Source organism: Kogia breviceps, chromosome X, assembly GCF_026419965.1.
Source record: "Kogia breviceps isolate mKogBre1 chromosome X, mKogBre1 haplotype 1, whole genome shotgun sequence".
Lineage (NCBI taxonomy): Eukaryota > Metazoa > Chordata > Mammalia > Artiodactyla > Physeteridae > Kogia > Kogia breviceps.
Window position 1 is genome coordinate 89,304,547 of NC_081330.1, and position 26,875 is coordinate 89,331,421.

General features: G+C 47.9%; 2 protein-coding genes across 3 annotated transcripts; one reads left to right on the forward strand and one right to left on the reverse strand.

Moving 5' to 3' along the window:
* Positions 1 to 9,777: 9,777 nt before the first annotated feature.
* Positions 9,778 to 12,146, forward strand: HSD17B10 (hydroxysteroid 17-beta dehydrogenase 10). The gene is made up of 6 exons (XM_059049796.2): positions 9,778 to 9,849; positions 10,210 to 10,374; positions 10,999 to 11,163; positions 11,292 to 11,420; positions 11,499 to 11,607; positions 11,807 to 12,146. Exons 1-6 carry the CDS (start codon positions 9,823 to 9,825, stop codon positions 11,995 to 11,997), a joined length of 786 nt encoding a protein of 261 aa, XP_058905779.1. The 5' UTR covers positions 9,778 to 9,822; the 3' UTR covers positions 11,998 to 12,146.
* A 520-nt stretch (positions 12,147 to 12,666) lies between these two features.
* Positions 12,667 to 26,836, reverse strand: RIBC1 (RIB43A domain with coiled-coils 1). Of its 2 annotated transcripts, none has more exons than XM_059049792.2 (7): positions 26,712 to 26,836; positions 26,293 to 26,385; positions 19,824 to 19,940; positions 18,155 to 18,236; positions 17,606 to 17,950; positions 13,480 to 13,598; positions 12,667 to 13,038 (listed from the first exon to the last, which is right to left on the reverse strand). In XM_059049792.2, exons 3-7 carry the CDS (start codon positions 19,938 to 19,940, stop codon positions 12,667 to 12,669), a joined length of 1,035 nt encoding a protein of 344 aa, XP_058905775.1. In that variant the 5' UTR covers positions 26,293 to 26,385; positions 26,712 to 26,836. The 2 variants fall into 2 exon arrangements, with proteins under 2 accessions (XP_058905775.1, XP_066879785.1); XM_067023684.1 differs by having other exon boundaries at positions 26,655 to 26,836.
* Between the last annotated feature and the right edge of the window lie 39 nt (positions 26,837 to 26,875).

The following is a 26,875-nucleotide window of genomic DNA, read 5'->3' on the forward strand; positions in this document are numbered from 1 at the left end:
CTGAAGCAAGGTCCTGGAGTGACATCCCACCGTGTGCTGCGGATGGCGGGCAGGACATAGCTATGGCGGACAGGACATAGCTGCAATCTTTGCTCCGGGGGAAGGGGAGATTGCCAGTTATAGGGGGAATTGACGTCAGCTTGGCTCATCAGTTACCAGGGAAACTAGCAGAGGAGCATGCCCCTCATTGCCCCACTGATAAGAACATTCGTCAGTAGCTGGGGCCTGGGGCAAATATGTAGGAAGGTCAGTCATGTGAGTAGGGGATAGGTGAAGCAGGCACTGGTCGAGCAGGGAACGCACAGAGAGCAAGAGAACAGCCATCTTCAGTGGTCTGACCATACAGACCCCAAGATTGTGAGACAGGAGACCTAGATTTTAGTCTCATCATTTGTCTTGGTTAACTTGTTACCTGAATCAAGTTGCTTCATCAGGACTTCCCTGGTGGTGCAGTGGTTAAGAATCTGCCTGCCAATGCAGCGGACACAGGTTTGAGCCCTGGTCCAGGAAGATCCCACGTGCCGTGGAGCAACTAAGCCCGTGAGCCACAACTACTGAGCCCACGTGCCACAACTACTGAAGCCCAAGCAGCCCGTGCTCCGCAACAAGAGAAGCCACCACGAGAAGCCTGTGCACTGCAACAAAGAGTAGCCTCCGCTTGCTGCAACTGGAAGAAAGCCCGCGCACAGCAATGAAGACCCAACACAGCCATAAGTTAATTAATTAATTAAAGAAAGAAAGAAAGAATCTGCCTGCCATTTCAGGGGACACGGGTTTGATCCCTGGTCCAGGAAGATCCCACATGCCATGGAGCAACTAAGCCTGTGAGCCACAACTACTGAGCCCACATGCCACAACTACTGAAGCCCGCGTGCCCAGAGCCCATGCTCCACAAGAGAAGCCACTGCAATGAGAAGCCCGCGCACCACAACAAAGAGTCGCCCCCGCTTGACGCAACTAGAGAAAGCCCACACACAGCAACAAAGACCCAATGCAACCAAAAATATGTAAAAAAATATGTAAATAAATAAATAAATGAAAAGGTGTTTTATTTAAAAAAAAGTTGCTTCATCAACTTGGTCCAACTACTATCTGTGTAATCTAGGGCAGAACCTCTCTTTTTCTCTGTTACCAAGCAATTCCTTCTTCACAGGATTGTTGGGAAGACTGAAATGGTGTGAGAGACACACAATAGTGTGAGAGAAGGTGCTCAGGAAATGAGTTCCAAGCTTGACCTTTTACTGGGTCTCTCTTATCTGGCCTCTTACCCAGAGCCTATAGCATGTGCTCTTAGGAGTGCAGACTCTGGAGCCAGACTGCCTTGAGACTTATGTGACTTTGGAAAGTGGTTTAACTTCTCAGCACTCACTTTCTTTATCTGTAAACTGGGGATGATTGTAATCCCTACCTCAAAGCGTTGTCATGAGGACTAACAAAGTAAATACACTCACTTTGAGTGTATTTACTTTGTTAGTCCTCACGACAACGTCATATATAACATCATATATAAGTGTTAAATAGTGGGACTGGGCCTAGGGATCCCCATTCATAAGAAGCATCAGGCTTCAAGGTCCCTGGAGCCTCGGTGACTTCACACCTGCAGCCGGAGCAGCCAAAGGCTTCCTTCCCTTTCCTTACAGGGGTCTGGGGGGTCAGAAGTCAGAGTCATTAATCCAGTCTCCCACTGGGCCAGTTCACATCTCCTTCAGTCTTCACTGCCTGATCGGTGTTCTGAAGTCACTCCTCTGGGCACTGGCTGGTCATGTCTGGGATCTTCCTCGACCTCAGTGGCCAGTGAGGAAGCAGCAGTTTTCCTATGCCACAGAGACGACTCCACAGCAATTCTTTCAACCCTGCCCTACCCCCTTTTCGGCTCAAGAGTCCCCCAGAGGGTGGTGTGAGCCCCTGGAATTGACCGAAAGACTGGGGGTGGGGTCCAGCGTGGTTACTGTCCAAATTTAGCTTTTCTTCGGGGGGATGATCAGGGGTCCACTGGACCTAAGATTGAGTCCCTTCTAGGGCATGGAGATGTGAGGACGGGATCGAGAGGGCTTTCCTCTGGGTCTAACACACCCATCCCCCTCCGTCTTCTGGTTTTCTGCCTCCCCAGGGGCCCGCAAATTGCAATCCGGGAGAAAGGAGCAACCACTAGTGCCTGTCTTAAGGGCTCTGCGCCTGCCTAAACCGCCCCGAGCGGCCGCACTTCTCCTCCTCTCTCTGTGACCTGTCGCTGTCACACTCCGCTTTGTCCACATCTCCTAACAGCCACGCCCTATGAGTTGGGCCGCAATCCTCCCCTCAATCGCACCTCCAGCTCCTCAAAGGGCTCTCCGACCCCACTAGCAGCGCAACACAGCGGGCTGCGCATGCGCGGACAGCACCTCCACGGAGGCCAGCTCGACCCAGCTGGTGGGCCAGGGGATGGCGCATGCGCAGATGCTGTGCACCACTCCAGAACGGAAGATGGGCTGAGTGGGTGGGTGGTGGCGAAGCTATACTTGTCCATCTCCGAGCCCTCTGCCGCCCTCCTTCCTCTCCCTGGGTCCGGTCTTCCCACACCCAGTCAGGACTATAGGACAGCCCCGTATTGGAATCTTAGTGTGAATCCTTCCGTTTAGCTAGCAACCCCTCTAATAAAGAAAAAGAATGAGTGAGTAACAAGCATATTGAACCTGTTGACTTGCTTAGAGTGTGTGCAGCCTGTACATCGCCATCCAATACTTAGTTCCAGAGCAGGCGACTCTTCTTCCCCACCTGGGAGTGTCGGAAATAAAAGGGGAACTTGCCCCCTACCGATCCCCTTCGCTGGACTCTTTGGGTTCCCTCCTAACGAGCCCCTTCGCCAATCTCTTTGAGGGACTGAGCCACCTTTGGGCTACCTGTGCCAACGGATCAGGCTCTCCCCCATTGTGTCCCATATCCCCGCCAATGGGACAGTCTCACATGGCGCAGGTGGCCTAGGGTGGAGGGCATAAGCACTAAGCACGACAGTTACTACTGACTGACCAACTTTTATACCAGACATGATACACTAGGATAAAGCGAGTATTGTATTCCCACTTGATTGCGGAGGAAACTGAGGCCGGAAGAAGACGAAGACTCGACCCAGGACCCACAGCCGCCAGCTGCCTCTTCAGTGGCTGCATGGTCAAGACTTATCACAGACAGGGCCTCTAAAGCCTCGCACCCTTAATAGGTACCCCTGCCCCCGCGGGCCCCCCACTTCTGGGTGTCGCCCAGTCACACTGGCGGGGGTTTCACTGGCACTGCCGCCCGCCCGGGCTGACTCATCTCCCTCACACCCATTTATTCTGTTCCGAGTCTTTCCCAACTCGACCCGGGCGGGCGCAGAGGGGATTTGGGAGCCGGCAGAGTTGTTGGAGAAACTAGTCTAAGTCCTTGGCTGGAGAGCTGGGAGGCCCCGAGAGGGCCAGCCCCTGTGTCCGCCTCTGACCAGGAGCGGGGCGGCGGTGTTCCGCGCCGCCTGGAGGAGGGGTGATGAGGAGCCCGGAGGGAAAAGAATGCTTCCACCCGCATTGCCGGGGCCTCGCTCCTCCCGGCTCCCGCCCCCTGAGGGCGGTGGCTGTCACTGCTCGCACCGGCGCCAGCTGGCTCCTGGTTCTCCGCCTTCATTGCGTACCTGCTAGCTTTCCTTCCTTCCCACCGACTGTCCACATCCCTTTCCTTTCCTTCCCCACTTCCTCCCGTCCTCTTTGCCTTCCTCGACCTCCATATTGCCAGAATACTGTTGTCTCCCTCCCACTCCTCCCCTCCAAACGAACAAACAAAAAACAAACCCAACTGGTCATGTAATGGCTTCACTAAGCCTGCAGATGACTCCCAGCTCGCCTGCTGGGTGTATATGTAAACCATGAGGTAATTCTTCCACGTCTGTGAAGGGAAGGTAGCTACAAGTGGAACTGACGCTGTGTACTGATCACAACACATCGATTCCACCAAATGATGCAGGTTTATTGAGATGTCACACATATGCATTCATTCACTCAGCAAACTGCCGTCTGTTCTGCGCCAGACCCTGTATGGCAAATGAAGGATAAAGAGATCAGAATACATCCCTGATCTCTCAGGAGGGTAAGTATTGGTTCAGAGGTGGGCATAGAGAGCCATGGGAGCCTGAAGAGGAATATCTCACCATCCTGGAGGTTATCTGTGGGGTAGGGGTGCCATATTTAGCAACTAAAAATAGAGGATTCCCACTCAGATATGAATTTCAGATAAATAACAAATAATTTTAATTATTAACAAATAATATTAGTATAAGTATATCCCAAATATTGCATGGGAGATACTTATGCAAAAAATTATTTGTTGTTTATGTGAAATTCAAATTTTATTACTGAGCATCTTGTACCTCATCTGGCAGCACTACTGTGGGGTGTATCAAGTCACTCATCGTTGCTGGAAAGTATAGTGTTATACAGGCTGAAGTCAGACAGTCAGAATGCAGCAACTTACGGAGAGCCCTAAAAGTGGGGGAGAACCACTCAAAGGGTTTAAAGCAAGGAGGGGGTAACATAATAAAATTTTAGTTTTAGGAAGAGGTTTCTACTGGCTTCTTGGAGGATCCTTTTAAGAGGGACAACAGTGGAATCTCACTAGTTATAATAGAACAGGCAAGAGATTTTGGATAGTGATAGTAGGAAGATGGGAGAGAGGAAGTGCCAGATTTAAGACGTATGTAGGAGTTAGATCAACAGGATTTGGCAATTGATTAGATGGGAGTGAAGAGGGCATCATTCCCAGCGTCCAGCTTTGGAGTCTGGAAAGATGGTATTGCTAACAACTGAGATAGAACAGATGTTGGAGGCAATGACTGAGTTTAGTTTAGGACATGTGTTGGAGGTGCCTAAGGGACATCTGGTGTAGGGGGCCAGTAAATGATTGGCTATGTCATTCTGAAATTCGGTGGAGAAGGTAAGCCTGGAGATTAGGAAGTCTTCAGCAGAGAGGCAATATTGAAACCAGGAGATGGATGAGCTCCCCAGAAGAGGAACTCAGGCAGAAGGCAAGAAGAAGCAGAGAAGCAGGAGGAACCAGGAAAGTGAGGTGTCATGGAAGCCAAGGGGTGGTTTCTAGGAGGGGGAAGTGATCAACCATGTCAGAAGCAGCCAGAAAGTCCTGATTACACAAAGGTTGAACAATGACCATTGATTTGGGCAAAGGTAAAGTCATCATGACCTTAGGTTGGCATCAAACAGGCTCATTTAGACATCAGTCCCATTTATTCAAATGATAAACACTCAGCTAGCATGCGTCCGCAGCATGCTCTCAGATAAACATCACAGTCATTCTCACATCCCACACACTCCTTCAGAATTTAAACCATTCATTTGAATTGTGCTCCAACTCACTCAGAAATTACAGGCACACCTTAAGATGCTCTCCATACTCATCAGCTGGGGGCCTTTATATTTGCCAGTGTCACCTCAGAGTCGGAGCTAGTGCAGCTCTGCCTTTGCAGGGATAACTGCAGGCACCCACGAGGGTTAAATGGGTTATCCTGTGGTTTTTATCTCCCAGGAGTGAAGACCACGTTTGTTCTTCGCTCACCTCCTGGTAGAGCTAATACCCCCTGGGTAATGCTGGATGTTGCTGGTTCTGGTATCCCTGACATGACTCTTTGCTCACCTCTGGCCCTCATGCACCCTAACTGATGAGTGTGTGCAAAAGTTGAGTTTGCTCTGTTCCTTTTTTTTTTTTTTTTTTGGCGGCGCCAAGTGGTGTGGCACGTGGGATCTTAGCTCCCCGACCAGGGATCGAACCCGTGCCCCTGCAGTAGAAGCGTGGAGTCTTAACCACTGGACCACCAGGGAAGTCCTGTTCCCTATTTTCTAATTATCTTCAGACAGAGGCGCGAACAATAAGAGAGGGGATGCTCAATGGCACAAATCCCCAAGGAAGTGGGAGGGGTTGGGATCCAGAGCCCAGTGGGAAGGGAAGCCTCAAACAGGACCTCTCTTCTCTGAGACCCAAGGAAAGGAGAGTGTGGGTAGAGACAAGGTTGGAGGTGAAAAGAGAGGAAGTGTTCACCCAATAGCCTCTGTTTGCTTTAAATGCAGTAGTTCTTAACCCAGGGTCCACAGCCCTTTCAGAGTCTGTAGAGAGAATTCAAGGAGCCCATGGACTTGGAGGTGGGGGTGGGAATTGCATCTTTACTTTCACTATCGCCAACAGATATGTAGCATGTCCTTCCAGGGGATGTGGTTAACAAACTACAGTAGTATTAGCAGTACCTGTGGCTTTGTCACCAATAAAAATCAGATTTTCATAGCATATCATGGTTGTTGCAGATCTCTCAAAATTACATCACTATTTGAAATCATGGTAGTCACTAGACCTGTTGATAGAGTTTGGTATTTAACGTATTAATAAAGAAGCACTTATATAACTACATTACAGATGTCTTTCTTATTTTGGTAATAGTATTTCTTTTGTAATCTTTATTTATCTCATGGATGCATTATTCTGGGAAGGGGTTCCTTAGACTTCACCAGATTGCCCGAAGTGTTCTTAGCATAAAAAAGGCTAAGAGACACTGCTCCGAAGAGTAACAGTAGCTAACATTTACATAGCTCTTCCTAAAGGCCAGGTACTGTTCTAAGTACCTTTTTCTTTTCCTTATGTAGTTGTTAACTCATTTATTCCTAATAACCCTACAAGGAAGGTGCTTTGATTACACCCATTTTATGGAAGAGGATAATGAGGCACAACAGTAAAGTAGCTTGCCCAAGGTCATCCAGCTAGTAAATGATGAAGCTGAGATTCAAACCCAGACCTCTGGCTTCAGAGTCTTTGTTGAAAAGTCAAGGAGGTGAATTGGTAGAATGCCAAGGAGTAAATGGGTTGAGGGCACTGGTGAGAATGGTAAAGAGAGAGGAGGAATGAGAGAGAGTCTACACTGTCCAGAAGAAAAGTAGGAAGAGGCTGCTGGGCTGGAGAAAATAGAAAGGCCCACACATCAACAGGGTTCAAGGAGATAAAAGAAGTGGTGGAGAGGAGAAGACCTGAGGTGACTGGGAGAACACGGTCAGAGTGAGAGACAGTGGTGTGTAGATGTGGGGGAGTCATTCCAGGGCATGACAAGGTTAATAATGCAGTTTAGACAGAGGTGGTTAAAGTAGAGAGGAGGTGAAGGTCCCTGGAGCTGAGCAGATGAAAGAATCATGAAGCTGGGCCAGCAAATTCTTCCAAGATTGGCTGATCGATTGATTGATTCATTCCTTCATTCGTATTGAGTGTCTAGTACACGCTAGGCAGTGTTCTTGGCATTAGGTAGCCAAGAGGTAAACCAGCAGGACAAGACCCAGCTGCCATGGGGTTTACCTTCCAGCACAGGGAGAACAACACAAATACACACACAAACAAGGCCAGGTTAGACAAGACTCAAAAGCCTTGAGGCCCGATACCACACTGCCAAAAGTTCTGAAAAGTATAGGTTGTTTTTTCATACTTTGGAGCCCAAACTCATTAGGTGACAAAACCTGATCTGAAGTAGCATGAGGTTATTTGTAGTCTTAATTCACTCAGTGTGAATTTTCATACTTTTGACTCTAGAAATTAATGTTTAATTATAAGTGATGCTCCAGACCTCTCTAAGTAGTTATGTAATATAGAGTATATGCAGTATATAGAGTTATGTAATATAGGGTACAATGTCTTCCTTTCTAAAATTGAAAAAATTCTGAATTCCAAAGCATATCTGGCCCCAAGTTTGGAAAAAAGATGATGGACCTGTAAGTGCTATGCAGAGAATTCAAACATGCACTGTGTTGATTCAAAAACTGGCCCCTGAACAGGGAGGGCAAGGAGAAACTGAAGAAAGAGGCAGATCACTCCGCATTGGTAGGTGGCAGATTTAATGAGAAAGGGAACTTCCAAGGTTTGTTTTGGGTGGCTGAAAGGCGAGTAGATCTCCGCACCCACCTGCCAGAATCTTAAAAGTTTATATAGAGGCGTTAAGGGGGTTCAGTCATGTATTCAGTCCATATGGTCTCAACACCTTACTCTTTCAAGGCTGCGTCCTTAAAACAGCTCCACCTGTGGGAACGGTGGATCTATTCCAAGGACAGAGGAGGGGGTAAGGAGCCTCCCAATGCCTGTCTGTGGTCAACCAGAGGTCATGTCCTCTTGATGATATCTTCCACGCCAATGGGATAGTAACTAGGTGGCTTACAGCTTGAGAGTTCCGGGAGGGGAGGTGACATTTAAGCTTAGTTCTGAATGACCAAACAACAACAACAACAACAGCAGCAACAAATACAGTCATTCAAAGATCGGGGGAGAGCATTTCAAACAGAGGGAATAGCTAATTCAAAGATAACACAGGGGGGAGGGATAAATTGGGAGATTGGGATTAACATATACACACTACTATATATAAAATAGATAACTAATAAGAACCTACTGTATAGCACAGGGAACTCTACTCAATACTCTGTAATGGCCAATATGGGAAAAGAATCTAAAAAAACAGTGGATATATGTATATGCATAACTGATTCAATTTGCTGTACACCTGAAACTAATGCAACATTGTAAATCAACTGTACTCCAATAAAAATTAAAAAACAAAACAAAACAAAGAAGAACACAAAGAGGGCACTGTGGTTGGAGCATATTGGGCTCAGTGAAGAGTGCTATAGACTGCTGGGGGGCTTCATGTTGTCAGAAAGATTGTGAATCTGGTATTAAATCCTTTGATGAATATGGTGCATGAGTGTGGCAGTGGTCAACATTTAGGAGGCCCAGAGGGAAGTCTTCCTGGATGGGAAAACACAAAGGGAGATACTTCAGATAGATTAAACATACAACCGAATGAGACTGAAAATGTAGACTAAGGTTATGGTCTGAAGACCTTGGTTTGGGGAAAAGTATACTTCCATAGAAAGAAGTCAGATTAGGTAGATTAGGTGGGCTCAGGATTCTAATTGGGATACTGGCTAAAAGATGTTCTAGGATGCTCTGGGTCTTAAATGACAGTCTCTTGTTGAGGTCCAATCTGAAATGTTTCCAATCTGATCTGGGCTTTGGGGTTTAAAATAGGTTAGACAAAGAAGACAGTAGCAAAAGCTGACCTGATGAAAGATGTTTTTGGCTTCTCTGTTTATGCCTCTTTGGGTTTGTGCTTCTCAGCAGCTGTCTCAGAATGTCTGTCTCCTAGCTTCTCTCTTAATGGCTCTCCACATCCATATCTCTAAGAATCCGTCGGTCATCTCTGTTCCTCTCAATCTCTTCCTCGACATATTTCGCTGTACATGGCTCTCAGAATTTCCATCTTTGGATATCCATGTCTGGGTTCTAGAATCTGGTTCTTTGTCCCTTCCTTCCTCTGTCTCTGTACTGTAATTATCTCTTTTTCCAATTGAACTTTTTCCAACTTCCCTCTCGTAAGGCATGAACCTTTTTATTATTCCTCTGGTTATCCCCAGTGCCCCGCACAGAGCCTGGCATATAGAAGTCTCTCAGATATAAACATATGAATGTTGAATGGAGGCTTTTTCCGAGGAGTAAGGTACACACTCTCAATCTCCTGTCCCCCTCCCCCCAGCGGAGCTGTCCGTCTGCCCAAAGGCCGGAGGTTGTGGTGGTGCGATGCTGCTACCCGTTGTTTTCTCCCCCGGGTGAAATAACTCTCGGTCGGGACCTTGCCCGAGCCTGCTCTCGGGTCTTGGACGCTAGCCGCCGACACTCGCCGTTTGTCATTAGCCGCGGACAGCCAGCCTCGCCGGCCCCGCCCCGCGGCTCTGCATCGGCCAACCAGCGAGCGCCCGGCAGTCCTGCTTGTAGAGAGGCCAGCGCAAGATGGCTGCTGCGTGTCGGAGCGTGAAGGTAACCGGGTCTTCGTCCCTGCTTCTTGCCCCGCTGCACCCGCTGGGACGGCGAGGCCGTAGAACTAGGGGGGAGAGATCGGTGCTGGGAGAAAGGGTTACTCTTATCGAGGCCTGCTATTGCGGCGGCTGGCCTCGGGAGGTGAAGGTCAACTCTCTGGGGCACGTGCATGCGGGGTGTCTGGATGGGCTATTTGGGGGATGAGACACCCAGAGGTCCCATCGTTAAAGTGAGGAGGCACATCTGGGTCAAACCGCAGGGGTGACTGGGAGCCTCCCTCACAGAAGCCTGGAAAATGGGCAGATGCAAGGGTGGGGGTGGTCTGTACAGTATAGTTGTTGACCGTGCCCCTCTTCACAGGGTCTGGTCGCCGTAATAACCGGTGGAGCCTCGGGCCTAGGCTTGGCCACGGCGGAGCGACTGGTGGGGCAGGGGGCCACTGCTGTACTTCTGGACCTGCCCAACTCGGATGGGGAGGCCCAGGCCAAGAAGTTAGGGAAGAACTGCGCCTTTGCCCCAGCGGACGTAAGTGGGATTATCTCACCTCTCCTATGGGGTCCCTTTTCATAAGGGTATGTCTGTGTGGGCAGTGGACCCATCTCCTTTTCCCTTTTGGCCTGAGCCGTTTTCAAACGCCTGCGGTAAGGAATTTCTGAAGCTGGGTTTCACAACGCGGGGGTTGGGAATTGGCCATATCAGAATCTCCTCAAGGAAGTATGTATAGTTTGAAAATGCATATTGTGCCCTGTAATTTTGTATTTACAAAGTCAAAATACTTTTCATGAAACAAACTACAGAAAGTAAAGCTTGACGAAATTATCTTAGCAGGTACAGGTACAAAAAAGCTAGTTTATCTTCATATCAATAATTCTCAAAACTGCTCTGATCCACAGCAGTTGAGAATCTCCAGGGGTATGTGAATTTATCAGAAGAGGGTATGGATTTCAAAAATGTTTTGAAACACTGCTCTGTATTACCTAACATTTTCACCTTTGTCCCACTCTCGAGTTTTCTTTCTCCTGGCCTCTCCCTTGCTTACACAATTCTCTTGTCACTCAGAGAGTGAACCTGCCTTGCCCTCCCCTCCTCAAGATTTAGTGGTATGTGTGTGATGGGAGATGAATACCTTCTCCACTTCTCCCTTTGAAGGTGACCTCAGAGAAGGACGTGCAAGCAGCCCTGACTCTAGCAAAAGAAAAGTTTGGCCGTGTGGATGTGGCAGTCAACTGTGCAGGCATTGCAGTGGCCAGCAAGACATACAACTTAAAGAAGAGCCAGGCCCATACCTTGGAGGACTTTCAGCGAGTTCTCAATGTAAGGCCTTAGAGGTTCTCCAGGGGTAGTAGTAAGAAGTATCTGGCTGTGGGTGTCCCCAAAGCTTTTAGGGGACAAAAGACTGCTTCTGCTTTAGGTCCTACACCATGTCTCTACTGGTCCTCCAGGTGAATCTCATAGGCACCTTCAATGTGATCCGCCTGGTGGCTGGTGAGATGGGCCAGAATGAACCAGACCAGGGAGGCCAACGTGGGGTCATCATCAACACAGCCAGTGTAGCTGCCTTTGAGGGCCAGGTGTGTGAGTAGGGGTAAGGCTTGTGCCTTGGTGACTTGTTGGGGCCCTTCCCCCTATGACCTCCACTCCTTCTCCAGGTTGGACAAGCTGCATACTCTGCTTCCAAGGGGGGCATAGTGGGCATGACACTGCCCATTGCTCGGGATCTGGCTCCCATGGGCATCCGGGTGATGACCATTGCTCCAGGTAGACATATTCCCTCCCTGCCACACCTGGGATTGGATGGGATCTGTGGGCAATTGAGAGGGGAAGGTATTTACCATCTAAACAGCAGCAGCCTTCTATCTCTGGGCATAGGGAAGCACCACAAGTAGGGTTAAGTTGAGGAGGGACCAGGTAAATATGAAAGCGAGGGTGGGTCTCTGACTCTGGTTGTCTTGTCTAGGCCTATTTGGCACTCCGCTGTTGACCACCCTCCCAGATAAAGTGCGCAACTTCCTGGCCAGCCAGGTGCCCTTCCCCAGCCGACTGGGTGACCCTGCTGAGTATGCTCATCTGGTACAGGCCATCATCGAGAACCCATTCCTCAATGGAGAGGTCATCCGGCTGGATGGGGCCATCCGCATGCAGCCTTGAAGGGGGAAGGCAGAGCAAACAGAGGCTCCTCTGTCCCTCCTCTTCCTGGAGTACTCTACTCTAGCTTGGGAGGAAGCCCAGTAGCCATTTTGTAACCTCTGCCCACCAGTCCCCCTTCGTGCCTAATAAAGTCTGTTTCTCACGGGGGAGTGGGCAGCACTGTGTGCTGGGGGAACTGGCATGGGGAAGAAAGGTGAATGGGTGAAGACTCTGACAGGGTTGGGTGCTCAGAGTGCAGGGGTGGGGTGGGAAAGGCAGTACCTCACACCTTTTGTGTCCTGTTACAACACGTGGCCTTGATTTTAGTGAATAACTTTATTACCTAAGGTCAAAGGTCGGAGCACTGGCTTAGCTGTCCCACTGGGAAATGGATTGGTGGAGGGGGTCTGCATCATCTTCCTCTTGACTCAGCCTCTGTGAGCTGGATGGGGGACAAGGGAGAGATGACCATCCTGAGCTCAGCGGCTGCTGGTGTTGAATTGCAAGTGATATTGGGCTGTAGGTTGATTTGTGTAGATTAATGAATTCAGATAGAAATCCAGAGGCCTCAGGTGATGGGCTTTCCCTCTCTCCCTGGCCCTTGCCGTCCGTCTCCACCCCCCCCCCTTGGCATTCATCCCTGCTGCCACCCCCTAGAACTCACTGGTCTTTTTGCTCCTTAGCCAGCTGCTAGTTGAAGGAGCTTAGTGCCCTCCAAAATTTGGTACACAGCTCCCTCTCCTGCTCTTCTAGCTCCACTGCTGCCTGGGCCACGTACACGGGCTGGCTTTCCCTTTTGGTATCCAGTGCTTGTTTGGTCTGGCGCTGTGTCTCCTTTTCATGGTGTTGCACCTCCTGTACTTTCCTGATGGTAGCTCTCTGCTCTGGAGTCATGCCCTTCCAGGGATAGGGCAGGACCCTGTGGGGAGCCATAGGGTTTGGGGCGACCTGGGGATTATCAGTCAGTAGGTCACTTGTGGTCGGGTTTTGGATCTCCATGACGTTGGCCTCCTGTTGGTGCTGATGCTCACAGTGCTGCTGCTGCTTAGCCATCTTAGCTGCCTGTTGGGGCCCCCAAGTGTGAGCATTTGGATGCCCAACCTCAGGGAACTCTCAGTCGCAGGGGAGGGGGAGACATGGCCCTACTCTCCTCCATCTCAGGGAGAGAAGGAGTGGATACTGCATGGCCTTTGAGTGACTTAAGGTGGGGGAAGGGGTGGAATGGGCAGGGAACTGCCCTGCCCTCTGGAAGCCCTTAGACTAAGAGGCTGGGGAAGGGAGGGCAGTGTTCTGTTCTCAGGTCATCCTGAGTCTGGAGGTGGGGAAGGGGACCTTCTGCCCTAAGAGGGCCCTTAGGTGAAGGGGGAAATCCTCAAGTAGATGAGAGGGCTGGTGTTGATTCGAGAAGGGTTGTGAGGGGAAAGATGTGGCTGAGGTTCCCCAGGACTTTGTTCAGGGGACTGGGGAGAGCCAGGTGCGCTGGATGGCTCTGGCCATACGTACCTGGGCCTTGTTGGCTTTGGCCGTGGCATACATTATGGCCTTGCGGCAGCACTCCTCCAGCTTGGCCAGCTGGGTGGCCTGCAAGTCCGCGGCTAGGCGCAGCTGTTCACTGAGCGTATCTACACAGAGAAATATGGTCAGGGCACTGTACTGGCTTGCTGCATTCCTGGTTCACTCAGCCATTTGTTCAGCGAGCTTTGTGGATGTATGTGTATGTATGTTTGGAAAGGGGGTAATGTCCTCATTGGAGGGATGTGTGGAAGGAGCTACTCTCTGGGGCCAGGGATAACCAAAGTGACAGCAACAAGAATTTCTCAGGTGCCTCACTGAAAGATGCCTCCAATGGACCTGAGTCTCAATGCAACTCTGTTGCTTTTGGGCTGTGTGACCTTGGGGAAATCATTTCATCTCTGAGCCTCAGTCTAAGGGCCATGTGTTGGGTTCTGAGGATACCAACGAATTAGATCCTGTCCTCAGAGAGTTCCTTGTCTAATGGAGGAGATGGATCAAATGTAGATCATCATACCACAATGTGATAAGGGCAATGACAGAGATGTGTGTAGGGCATTAAGAGAGCTTTGGGTGAGAGGGAGGCTTCCAGGAGGTGATCCTTGAAATACATGTCGTATATAGTCAGAAAGGGCAAAGGGCTTTCCAGGCTGCAAGCACAGAATGAGCAAATGTATTGAAACTTTGCTTCAATCCAGCCACACCAGTCTCCTTGCTGTTTCTAGAACATGCCAGACATTCCTGCCTCAGGGATTTGCAGTAAATGTAGCTTTTGTCTCATGCTCTTTTGCCTCCCTCAGGTCTTTGCTCAAATGTTACCGCCTCAGTGAGGCCTTCTGTCTCTCCTACCTAAAATTGCCACCTGCCTGCCTCCAACATTTATCCTCCTTCTCTGATTTATTTTTCTCCCTAGCATTTGTCACCATCCAATATACCCTACATTTTACTTAATTATTTTTGTCTATTGCCTGTCTCTCTCCTCACTAGAAGGTAGCCCTTGTGAAGGCAGGGATTTTTGTCTGTTTTATCCACTACCATGCCCTAGCACCAGCATCAGAGCCTGGCACATAGTGGGTGCTCAGTAAATATTTATCAAATGAATGAAGGAAGTCAAGAAACAGCATGGTCTGTATCTTAAATTACAAATAGTCTGCTCTTCCTAGAGCATAAAATCCAAGTGACTAGGGAGCTCTACAGGGGCCAGACTAAGGACTAAAAACTTGACCCTGAAGGTGGTGGGGAACATGGAAGGATTTTAAGTAAGGGGGTGACACAGATTTGCATTTTAGAAAGCTCCTTTTGGTGGCCAGTATAGAGGACAGTCAGGCTGGTGGGAGACAGTTGAGGTAGGGGAGCCATCTTGGAGGCTAAGGCAGTAGGCCAGTTGGGAGGGCTCAAACCAGGCCAGTGATGGAAAGGATGGAGGGGAAATACATGGAGGTTACATCAGCAGTACTTGATGGATTGGATGAGGGAGTAAGGGAGAAGAAAGACTTGGATGCTTTCCAGGGTCCTGGCTGGGATGACTCCATGCATTGTGTGGCCACCACTGGAACTAGAGGATACAGAATTCAGAGCAGGTTAGGGAGCACTGATGAATTGTTTAGGAAGCTGAGTTGGAGGTGGTCCACAGGCACCTGGATATCTGATTCTGCTGGTATAGAGTCCTCAGCACAGAGGTGGCGACATTTTAGCTGAAACCAGAATGAGGACCGAGGGCGCCTGAGGCAAGTATGTAGGGTAAGGAGTGCGCCAGGGACAGTCTCAAGAAGGAAGAGGTAGAAGGAAGAGGAATCCATAAAGGGCAGACAGAGGAGGAATGATCGGAGAGCTACAAGCAGAATGTGCTGTCACAGAAGCCAAGGAAGAGAGAGGTTCAAGAAGGAAGATGTGATCAGAGTCAGGTGTAGCAAGAAAGTCCCAGTCAAGGAGAAAAGACTGAACAGAGCCTCTTGTACCTGATAACACAAAGGGCACTGATGACTTTAGTAAGAGTAGTGTCAGTGAAGTTATGTGGGGAGAAATGAGATCTCGGGTTGAGGTGTGACTGGACAGTTTGGAAGGAAAGAGCAAGTGGAAGCAGATTTTTCAGAAAATATGGCTGTAAAGGAAAACAGCTAGCTCACAGCATCTAGAGGAATCACAGAGTGGAGGGAGACTTTTGTTTTTTTCTTAAGAAGGGTTAGACACAAGCATGCTTACAGCCTTCACAGAAGGGGCCAGTGGAAGGGCAAGTGTTGAGAACCCAGTGGGGAGTACCTAAGGGAGCACAGCCTGTGTGGGAGGCAGGGGGAATGGGGTCCAGAGCATAAGTTGAGGGGTTCGGGAGAAGGGAGGATAGGGGTGCCTTGTTTCATTTCACTCTTCATAGCAACCCAGAGAGGAAAGATCAGCTCCATTTTTCAGGTGAGGTCCAGAGGTGAAGTAAAATGCCCAAGGTTACACAGCCAGCAAGTAGTAAGTTGGGATTTGAATCCACATCTCTCGAGGAATCAGCCCATGCTCCATCCATGACACTACACAGACTCTCTCCCAGCGTTCTGCTGTCCCTGTTGCCTTGCTCTACCTTCTCATACACCTGCCTGCTGCCATTGGGCAAACTGTTCTGACAAAAATCATCAAATATGCCTAATTTCCAAAGCTCATTTTCCAAATCTCGTTTGCAAGTCTCATTCTTTTCCTATCTGAACTTCTCTGGGGCATGTGACGTTATTGATGACTCCCTCTCTGAAACTTCTCCCGTGGCCTCTGAGTCCCCAGTTTCTCATGGTGACTGACAGCAAGTGTGGCGTAGCGGTCAAGAGTGCAGGCTCTGGAGCCAGCCTGCCTGAGTTCACTTCCTGCCTCCATCACCCACTAGCTGTGTGATTTTGGGCAAGTTATTTAACATCTCTGTTCTTCAGTTTCCTCCACCAAAGACAGGGATACTACTAGTACTTGCCTCATAGGGTGGTTGTGAGGATAAAATGAGTTAAGACATGGTAGAAAGCTTGGCACAGTGTCTGGTACACAGTAAGTGCTCAGCAAAGGTTAGCTCTTCCTTTTGCTACCCGCTTTGCCTAGAATGACCTTTTCTCATTCCCACTCTCTGCCTTGCCGAAATTGTACCCAACTTTCCAAAACTGGTTCCTGACAGTAGGCCTGTGCCAACCCCCTACCCTGCCTCCTTTCCCTTGTGAGAACTGACCACTCCCATATTGATGTTCTCTCCATGTCCTATATATACTTCTATCACAGTACCTCTCATAGTACTTATAGATATGTGCTGGTAAATGACTTGTGCATGTATCTTTTCCTCTTACTCTACACTGATTTTCTGGAAGGCATGGTTCTGTGGGTTCCTGGAGGTAGGGTGCCTTTCTTGTTTACTTTGGTCTTCAATTGTTCATTCAACAATGATTTATTGAGCTCCGGACACTGTGGCAGACAATATACTAGGCAACTGGGATATAGGGGTGGAAATGAGATATGTGGTTCATCTTCAGTGAGCTGACATTTTGGGGAGAAGACAGACATTCCACAAATACTTTCAGATACTTAGTTACCTCCATGATAAGCGGTATAACAGAACAGGGTGCTATAACAGGGGTGGTTTTAAAGGTGAGCAGCGTGAGTAGATAAGAGATGGTCCTTGCCCGTGAAAGGCTTACTCTAATGGAAGAGGGGGACATGGCCACAGATGTCATAGTGATATTGATAGTAGCTACTGGTTATTGAGCACTGACGCTTGTGCTTTACTTATAGTATCTCATTTCCTTCTCATATGAGCTCTATGTGGTATGGATTCATTTCCTCATTTTAAAGATAAGGACACTAAAGCACAGAGAGGAAAATTCATTTGCCCAAACCAGCTAGTAAGCAGCAGAGCCATTAGGTTTGTTTTCACTCTGCTGCCTCCAGGTAATGGAGTGCCAGGCTGATTGAGGATCAGTGGCTAGACTGTCAGTTGATGAAGGAAGTCAGGGAGGTTGGGGCCTGCTCAGTCTAACCTTTCAGCATCAGCCCCTATGGGTAACTGGACCTCCCCACACAGTTCTGGTCTTCTGGGCGCTGTATCCAGCTCAGGATGACTCCCCACTAGGCCTCAGGTCACAGCCTGGAGGGCCCCGCTGCTTACCTGCATGGTTCTCCTCAACTCTGGCTTGCTGTTGCTTTTGCAGTGGCCTCTCCAAGCTGTGCATGAACTCCTCCTGCTGCATTCTCAGGCATGTGGTCCTCTCCAAATCTTCCTCAGAGAAGCACTGCAGGCTGGCTGGGCCCCAGTAGGGAACATTGTCACCAAGAAGAGCTGGAAACTCCCTCTGGAATTGGTCTGAATTCCAAAAGTGAAGTTCATGCCTTTTCTTGAGCTGCTGCTTCTGCTTCCGAAACTCTTGCATTTTCTTGGCCAGCCGACGTGTCCGTTCTGCCTGTTCCTTCTCTAGCATCTTAGCCACCATATCATACCGCACCTGGTTGGTACCTGGGAGTGGTGGGCAGGGGCATGGAGAAGGCCCCACGGGAGGGACAGAGCCCACTCAGCAGAGCCACTGTTCCCAAAGGCCAATCTGGTTTGTCTTACCACACCCCAGGCCTCAGGCCCCACTCCGAAGCAGAACTGCCCTGCCTTATCCCACTCAGGCCCTTGCTTTTCCCCTTTGGTTGGCCCCTGGCCTTGGGCTTTTACCATAAGCTGCCATCTTGCTCTGCTTTTTTGCCTTCCGAAGCTTTTCCTCTTCCACCTGGCTGTTCAGGGCTTTAACATCCACCTGATCCCAAAGAAATGAGTTAAATCAAGGTACGGGCCCAGCAGTGGGCCTTGAATGCTCTAACATAGACTGCTGAGAATTTACCTGCTTCAAAATCCTCCTATAGGATCCCCAGTACCTACTGGATAATGTTCTACCATCTCAGCATGGTTTGTAAGTCACTCAGTGGTCTAGCCTCTTCCTCTGTCTCCAGCCTCATCTCACCCTCTTCCCCTCTCCCACCCTCAGGAGCTCTGCTTACAGTTCCCTGCACATCTTAGGCTGTTTCATACTGATAGCCTTTGCTCCAGCATCTCCCTCCACTTGGAACACTCTTTCCTCCCCTCTTTACCCAAACTCCTATTCATCCCTTAAGACCAGCTCAGACTTCACTTTCCTGACCCCTCCACCAGGTGCTACTCCCATAGAATCTAGGGTCCACTGCCCACACTATAGTGAAGTTTGCCTCTATTGATTATTTCCTACACCAGACTGTGAGCCTGTTAAAGGCAGAGATTGGGCTTTGGTCAGCTTTGTATCCCTACTGCCCAACCCAGTGCTTGGCACAGAGCAGGCCCTGAGGAAACGCTTGCCAACTAGATCTCAGTCACACCACTCATCCACCCAGCCAGCAATCTATTTTTTCTTAAACTGTCAATATTTTCTGTTTATTTTGATTATAATTCATTTAAAATGTTTCAAAATAGTGCAAAAGGGAATACAGTTTAGTGAAGAGTAAGTGTCCCTCCCATCTCTGTCCCTCAGGCTGGTTAACAGTTTCTTTTTTTAAAATATATTTATTTATTTTATTATTTGTTTGGCTGCACTGGGTCTTAGTTGCAGCATGAAGGATCTTCGTTGCAGTATATGGGATCTTTTAGTTGTGGCATGTGGGATCTAGTTCCCTGACCAGGGATCGAACCTGGGCCCCCTGCATTGGGAGCGTGGAGTCTTAGCCACTGGACCACCAGGGAACAGTTAACAGTTTCTTACGTAGCCTTCCAGAAAGAGTTTAGGCATATGCATGCAATACCAAATATTCTTTTTTCTTTTTAAATAAATTTATTTATTTATTTTTGGCTGAGTTGGGTCTGTTGCTGGGCGTGGGCTTTCTCTAGTTATGGCGAGTGGGGGCTACTCTTCATTGCACCTTGTTGTGGAGCACGGGCTCTAGAGCACAGGCTCAGTAGTTGTGGCGCACGGGCTTAATTGCTCCGCAGCATGTGGGATCTTCCTGGATCAGGACTCAAACCGGTGTCCCCTGCATTGGCAGGCAGATTCTTAACCACTACACTACCAGGGAAGCCCCCAAATATTCTTTATAGACTTCTTTCGGCTCCATTTGCCTGTCTCTTGAGAACCAGGCTGACTGGAGAAGTCAGCTGTCACTGGCTCCTCTTCCCCCAGTCTCTTCCCCTGCACCCCCAGTCCCCTTTCCCAGGCCCTTCCCACACATGGGGGTGGGTACCTTTTCACCCTCCTCCTTCCTTTCTAGCCCTACAGTCTGCCTGAATCAGGGAGGGGCTGTGATTGGCACTGCTATGTTCCTCTCCAGGTGCAAGAATGAGGTGGCCTCTGGTCCAGAGAAAGTCCCCGCTGCCCACTCACCTGCATTCCTCTGGTCCACACAGTGTAGAATCGGCTCTGTTGCTCCATTTCTTGAGTTCTTCTAGACTTTAAGGCTGTCACCTCCTTGGGATCTGGTGCTGGGTCTACCTTATCCATCTGGAGCAAGGGTGAGGTGAATGGCCAATCAGTGCTAACCATCCTCCTTGACTACGCCCCCACCCCCATTCCTTTCTCCCCACAGTATCTTACCAGTTATTGATTCCTACTGATTTTACTTCCTGCCATATTTCATATCTGTGTTCTCCATCTCTGCTGTCACCACCCTAATTCAGGCCTCACAAACTGGTGCCAGACAGTATTCCCAGGAGCCTCACTGGCCTCCCTTGCTCCAGTGTTATGCTCTCTACCCCTTTCTCTGCCTTGGCTACCAAAGTGATTTTTCTGAAAGCAAATCTGACCATGGCATGCCTCAGCTTAAAACCTTTAAAAGCAGCTTTAAAGCAAATGGTTCCCCAGTGTTTACAAGATCAAGTCCAACCCCCTTTGCCAGATTTATGAGTCTTCATGATCTGACCCCTGCTCGCCTTTCCAAGTCTCAAACTCATTTACAACATCCCTTTTGCACTATGTTCTATTTAGTTTTCCCCGTTTCAGTAAATGCCACCACCATTCCCCCTTTATTTTTATTACTTATTCTCCAGTCAAATGAAAGGCTAGAGAGCTTAAATTTGCCTGTGTTCCTTCATATTTTGGGAGGCCCACTTTGGGCACGTGAGCCAGCCAAAGCCACAGCCGAAACGACTTCTGCTAACTTAAATCTGATCATGTCTTGTACCTGCTTAAAATCCTCCACTGGCTTCCTACTGCACTTAGAATCAGATCCAAACTCCTTACTGTGGGCTTTCAAGATCTGGTTCCTGCACACCTCTCCAGTTCATCTCATGCCTCCCTATCCCTTGCTTACGGTGCTCCAGGCACACTGGCTTCCTATCAATCCTCCAGCACTACAACTGTTCCTACCTCTCTCTCTCTCTCTCTCTCTCTCTCTCTCTCTCCCTCCCTCCCTCCCTCCCTCCCTCCCTCTCTCTCTCTCTCTCTCTCTCCCTCCCTCCCTCTCCCTCTCTCTCTCTCTCTCTCTCCCTCCCTCCCTCTCCCTCTCTCTCTCTCTCTCTCTCTCTCCCTCCCTCCCTCCCTCTGTTCCTCCCTCCCTCCCTCCCTCTCTCTCTCTCTCTCTCCCTCCCTCCCTTCCTCCCTCCCTCCCCCATTTGTAATTAAAATATTTGATGCATACAGGAGAATATATATAAGCCATATGTAAGTTAGGAAGCATGGTAAAAGAGACCCATGAACCAACTCCCCAACTTAAGAAATAGTGAATGGGGGATTCCCTGGTGGCACAGTGGTTGAGAATCCGCCTGCTAATGCAGGGGACATGGGTTTGTGCCCTGTTCCGGGAGGATCCCACATGCCGTGGGGTGGCTGGGCCCATGAGCCATGGCCACTGAGCCTGCACTCCGCAATGGGAGAGGCCACAGCAGTGAAAGGCCCGCATACCGGAAAAAAAAAAGAAATAGTGAATGATCAATACTATTGAGGGGTCTTATGTCTCTCCTCCCTCATCCTTACCCTAAGAGATAACCACTATCCAAAATGTTACCATTCTTGGGACTTCCCTGGTGGCGTAGTGGTTGAGAATCTGCCTGCGAATGCAGGGGACACGGGTTCGAGCCCTGGTCTGGGAAGATCCCACATGCCGCAGAGCAACTAGGCCCGTGAGCCACAACTACTGAGCCTGCGCGTCTGGAGCCTGTGCTCCACAACAAGAGAGGCCGCGATAGTGAGAGGCCCACGCACTGCGATGAAGAGTGGCCCCCCCGCTTGCCACAACTAGAGGAAAGCCCTTGCACAGAAACGAAGACCTAACACAGCCATAACTAAATAAATAAATTTTAAAAATGTTACCATTCCCTTACTAATATGCATTAATATACTGTGTGTGCGTAATTCCCTGAACAATATTTTAAAACATTTTCTTGTCTCAGAATTTTATGGAGTATCACACACACACAGTATGCATTCTTCTGCATCTTGCTTTTTTCACCCATGTTCATTCTATCATTTAACAAATATTTATGGAGTCCTACTGTCAGATGATCCTTTAAGCATTTGGGAGACATCATGGAGCAAAAGTGACAAAAATCTGAGTCCTTGTGAAAGTTACTTTTCTAGTGGGGACAGACAGACTATAGAGAGTACATTAAATAGTTTGTAAGAAGATGATAAATGCTTCAGGAAAAAATATAGAGCAGGATAAGGGGAATTGGAAGTGCCAAGGAAGTGGAGGGCGTGTTGCCATTTTAAATATGGAAGTCAGGGGAGGCATAACTGAGAAGGTAATATTTGAGCAAATACTTGAAGAAGGTGAGAGTCTCCTATGCAGATAACTAGGAGAGCACTGCAGGCGGAGGGAACAAGTGCAAAGGCCTTAAGGTGGACAGAAGAGGCACATGTTCAAGGGGACAGCAGGGAGGCAAAGAGGAGTGGGAAATGACATTAGAGAGATTGGGTGGGGGGGTGCCGAGCATGTAGGACTTTATAGACCCTTGGAAAGGCTGAGGCTTCTACTCTGAGAGAAATGGGCAGCCGTTGGAGGATTTTGAGCAGTGGGAGTGATGTGTCCTGTCTTTGATTTTTAAAGGATTGCTCTGGCTGCTCTGTTAAGAATAGACTGGAGGGGATGGGAGGCAAGGCTAGAGGCAGGGAGATCAGACAGGAGGCTATTGCAGTCGTTCAGGCAAGAGATGATGATGACTCACACCAGGTTGGTAGCAGCGGATGTAGCAAGAAGTGGTCAGATTCTGGATATATTTTGAAGGCAGAGCCAACAGGACTTCCTGATGGATTGGATGTGCTGTGAGAGAGCAGTGTTAAGAATGACTTTAAAGGATTTTGGCTGGGGCAATCAGGAGTTGCTATCAACTGAATAGTCTGTGTGGGGAGAACAGAATGGGATGAGGATCTGGAGATCAGTTTCAAAGTGTTGAGTTTGAGAGGTCGATTAGATACCCATTGATAGCATACATATAGTATGGTAAATTTTGTTATTGTTCAAAAAGATTTGCTGTTGGGAATTCCCTGGTGGTCCAGTGGTTAGGACTCTGCGCTTCCACTGCACGGGACACAGGTTAGATCTCTTGTTCCCTTGTTGGGGAATTAAGATCCCAGAAGCCCCATGTGGCCAAAAAAAAAAAAAATGCTGTTACTCCTTACAGAAGGATTCTATATCCTTATCTTATTGTCCTCAAGGTTAGCCACATGATCTGCTTTGCCCTCTGCAACGTGAGAATTGACATGTGCCATTCCCAAGCAGAACTAAGAGCCATTACATGATAGCCACTTTCTCTCTTCACTCTCTGCTGTGGGACCAGCAATGTCCCAGGTGAGCACTGCCCCTTCAGCCTCAGTCCTGGAGTGATGACAGAGCAGAGATGTAGCCAACCCACAGTGGACAAGAAGCAGGAGTGAGAAATCTTTGTTTTTATGAACTGCTGTGACTTAAAAAAAATTTTTTTAAGAGTTTATTTGAGCAAAAAACAAACCGGGCAGTGCCAAACCAGAAGTGGTTAAGAAGAGTTCAGGGAAAGATCTTTAAAGAGAAGAGGTGGAAAGCAAGGAAATTATTTGATTGGCTATAGCTGAAGCGCTTGCTTTATTTGAGAAAACCTAGGTGGCTGTTTGGATTGGTTGTCCTTAGGTTTTTTGTTTTTTTTAAACAGTTTTTTTAAAAAATAACTTTATTTTTCTTCTTCTGTATAGCAAGACCTTACCTAACTGGAATTTAGTTAACCAGCAACCTCACCCACCCATAACATAGCTTGAAACTAAAAATAAACAAAAATAGATCACTTAAACAAAAGCTCTTGCTCCTCATTTATAGAAGGCTTTCTCAGGGCCTCTGTCAGAAACAATTTGTTCTTATGTAGCACATATTTTTACTAAGCTTTATATAGCCTATGATTTTATTTTATTTTTTTTCTTTTTCTTTTTTTTATCATCACAGTTAACATTTACTGAGTATTTACTGTAAAGGTGCAATTATAAGCATGTTGTATTAGTAACTCATTTATTAGGTTGCACCATATGAAAACGCTGATATTTGACTATTTTTGACCTACTAGTATTCTTCTTAATATTTCTATGAAGTAGATATTATTTTTTTCACAACTCACAACACACACATTTAAACAGTTTTTTAAAGGTTGCTTTCCATTTAAAGTTATCACAAAATATTGGCTATATTCCCCATGTTGTACAATACATCCTTGAGCCTATCTTACACCCAATAGTTTGTACCTCCCACTCTCTCACCCCTATATTGCCCTTACCCCCTCACTGGTAACCACTAGTTTTTTCTCAATATCTGTAAGTCTGCTTCTTTTATGTCATATTTACTAGTTTGTTGTATTTATTAGCTTCCACATATAGCTGCAGAGATTTTGAGGTTGTTGGTCACCTCAGCATAATTTAGCCCATCCTGACTTATATAAGGAATTTAAAGCTATGAGGCAGTGAGAGATCTCTAAGGGACTGTAGATAGTTAAAAATGCCTCAGGGGAGACAGGGAGAGGAGGAGCCAGCACTGGAGGCTAAGGAGTGGCCAGTGAGGTGGGAGAAAAAACCAGAATGCTTGAGAAGCCAAGTGAAGAAAGTGCTTTTGGGAGGAGAGAGTGAGCAACCAATGATGGGTTAAGTAAGATGAAGACTGAGAACTGACTAATTTGAAGGGGAGGGTTGCTGATGACCTTGATTAGAACATTTTTGGTGGGGCCTGACTGAACTGGGTTCAAGAGAGACTAGGACTCTAGTCAAACAAGCCAGCAGCACAAACAACCCAGTTTATTTATTTTTAATTGCAAGAGGAAAAGAGGAGGGACTTGTAGATTAAAAGAGACATATATACAGGTGGAAAAGTTTCCCTAGCATATACCTAGGAGCGGAAGTGCTGGATCATAGGGCATAAGCCTATTTAAACTTTACGAGATAATGTTGTTTTCCAAGGAGATTGTACCAATTTATACTTTCACTATAGTGTATAAAAACTAGCCACTCCACATCCTCAGCAACACTGGATATTACAGACTTTTAAATTTTTGCCAACTTGTGGGTATAAAATTATAATTATCAGTTTTAATTGGAATTTTCCTTATTGCTAATGAGGTTGCAACATCTTTTCATGTGTTTTGTCCATTTTTCTTTCTCTTCTGTGAAGTGCCCGTTCATATCTTTTGCTCATTAAAAAAAATCAGTTTGTCCTTTTCCTATTAATTTTAGGAGTTCCTTATGTATTCTACACACTAATCATTTCTTAGTTTACCTGTGGCAAACATCTCCAATTTGTGGCTTGTCTTTTCACTTTATTATTATTGTATAATAATTTTATGGTAACAGTTGATACACACAAAAGAATATGGTTAACACATGTAAGTTATGAAGTATAACAACAAAATGAACACCTGTGAACCCTCCACAGAACCCAGAAAATAGAACAGTATCAATACTTTAGAAGCTGTGTGCACTTACCATCTTTTCACTTTATGTTGTAAGTTGGAGGAATTTGAATGTAGTCAAATTTTTCCTTTAAGCTCAAAAGTTTTTATTATTTAAGAAATCCCCTGAGGTCATAAAGATATTCTCCTATATATTCTTCTAAAATTTCTAAAGTTTTGCTTTTCTCATTTAAGTTTTTAATCTATTTGGGAATTGCATTTTGTATATGGTGTGAGAAGTAGGGATCCAGTTTGATTTTTTCCCCCCAAGCTCCATTTCATCTTAAATGGAACAGTAGTTCCTGTCAATTATATGAGATTGCTGTCCTTTGGTCATTTTATCCCCTCGGCCTGATCATGACTGTTTCTCCCAACTGAACTTCATTTACTAGATTGCATCAACCAAGCTTTCTCACTTTCCTGGACTTGTCCTAAGACTTTAAGACTCTTCCCAGCCTCCAGACATCATTTAAAAAATAGTTACAGGAAAGACTATGGCAGCCACCAGACCCTTTTCATGTCTAAGTCTAAGCACCGACTCCAGCCTACTCATTCCATCTGTCACCACAATATAAGGTCACACTGAAGGGGAAGATTCCACAGACAGCCTCTTGGACTGCTAAGGCCATGGCTTAGTAAAAAGCAGGTATAAGGTGATGGGGGATGAGGGGATGGAGGAGAGGGATAGAAAGATGGGAAACAGAGGGGAAGGGAACAGAAAGGGCAGAGTCAGGGGCAGAGGAAGAAAAGAGGAAGGAGGGCAACAGGGCGGTTGATAGTGGTGGAGGGCAGAGAGAGAAGAGGAAGGGAGGAAGCAAGGGAAGGCAGAGGGGGATGGAGAGTAGGGAATGGGATGGGGGTGAGGCATGGAGAGAGAGAGATGAAGGGGGAGAAGGGAAGAAGGATAGAGGTGAAGAGCACTGGCTTAGGGACCCTGACTCCCAGGGGTTCACACAAAATACCTTTCTCAGCAAGGAGTCCCAATTTTGAAGCTCCCAGGTTGGGTCTAGGATCAGGTCCAAGACTATAGCAGCTACAGCGGCAGTATCTGAACTCTGCTTGGAGAAACAGGAGGGAGGCAGGGGATAGGGACAGTACCTCTGGCCATACTTTTCCCCAGCCCGTATCCCAGTCGCTCCAGAGTACTCTTATCTCCATCCACGCCCCATCCCCCTTCACACCCCATCCCACCTATAACCCCACCCCACTCCACTTCCAACACTACTCCGCCCTCAGTAAGATCTGAACTCTAACACGGAATCTTCCCGCTGGCCCCTCTTTCTTGTACAGCCCTCCGCTCCCTGGGGTCCTTCCAATTACCGACCCCTTTCTTGTTTGAGCCTTCCCGCCGGCCAGGCAAAAGCCGCAGCCGAGCTCCCACCTTCCTCTTGCCGTGGAGGGCATAATCCTGTTGTGACTCCTGGCTTGTCTCCGCAAGGATCTGCTCCTTCAGACAGGTTCCGCCGTCCCAACAGCTGCAGCCTCCTCCCGACCCCGCCTGCCTCCTCCTAGGCTACGTTGAGTGTAGCGGCGGTTTGCGTTGCC

Coding starts and splice junctions, on each gene's coding strand:
- HSD17B10 (XM_059049796.2), top strand. CDS start 9,823: ATGGCTGCTGCGTGTCGGAGCGTGAAG. Junction 11,421..11,498: donor TAGCTGCCTTTGAGGGCCAG/GTGTGTGAGTAG, acceptor CTCCTTCTCCAG/GTTGGACAAGCTGCATACTC. Junction 11,608..11,806: donor GGTGATGACCATTGCTCCAG/GTAGACATATTC, acceptor TGTCTTGTCTAG/GCCTATTTGGCACTCCGCTG.
- RIBC1 (XM_059049792.2), bottom strand. CDS start 19,940: ATGGATAAGGTAGACCCAGCACCAGATCCCAAGGAGGTGACAGCCTTA. Junction 13,599..17,605: donor AGTTGAGGAGAACCATGCAG/GTAAGCAGCGGG, acceptor TTCTCTGTGTAG/ATACGCTCAGTGAACAGCTG. Junction 13,039..13,479: donor CCAAAGCCAACAAGGCCCAG/GTACGTATGGCC, acceptor GGGCCCCAACAG/GCAGCTAAGATGGCTAAGCA.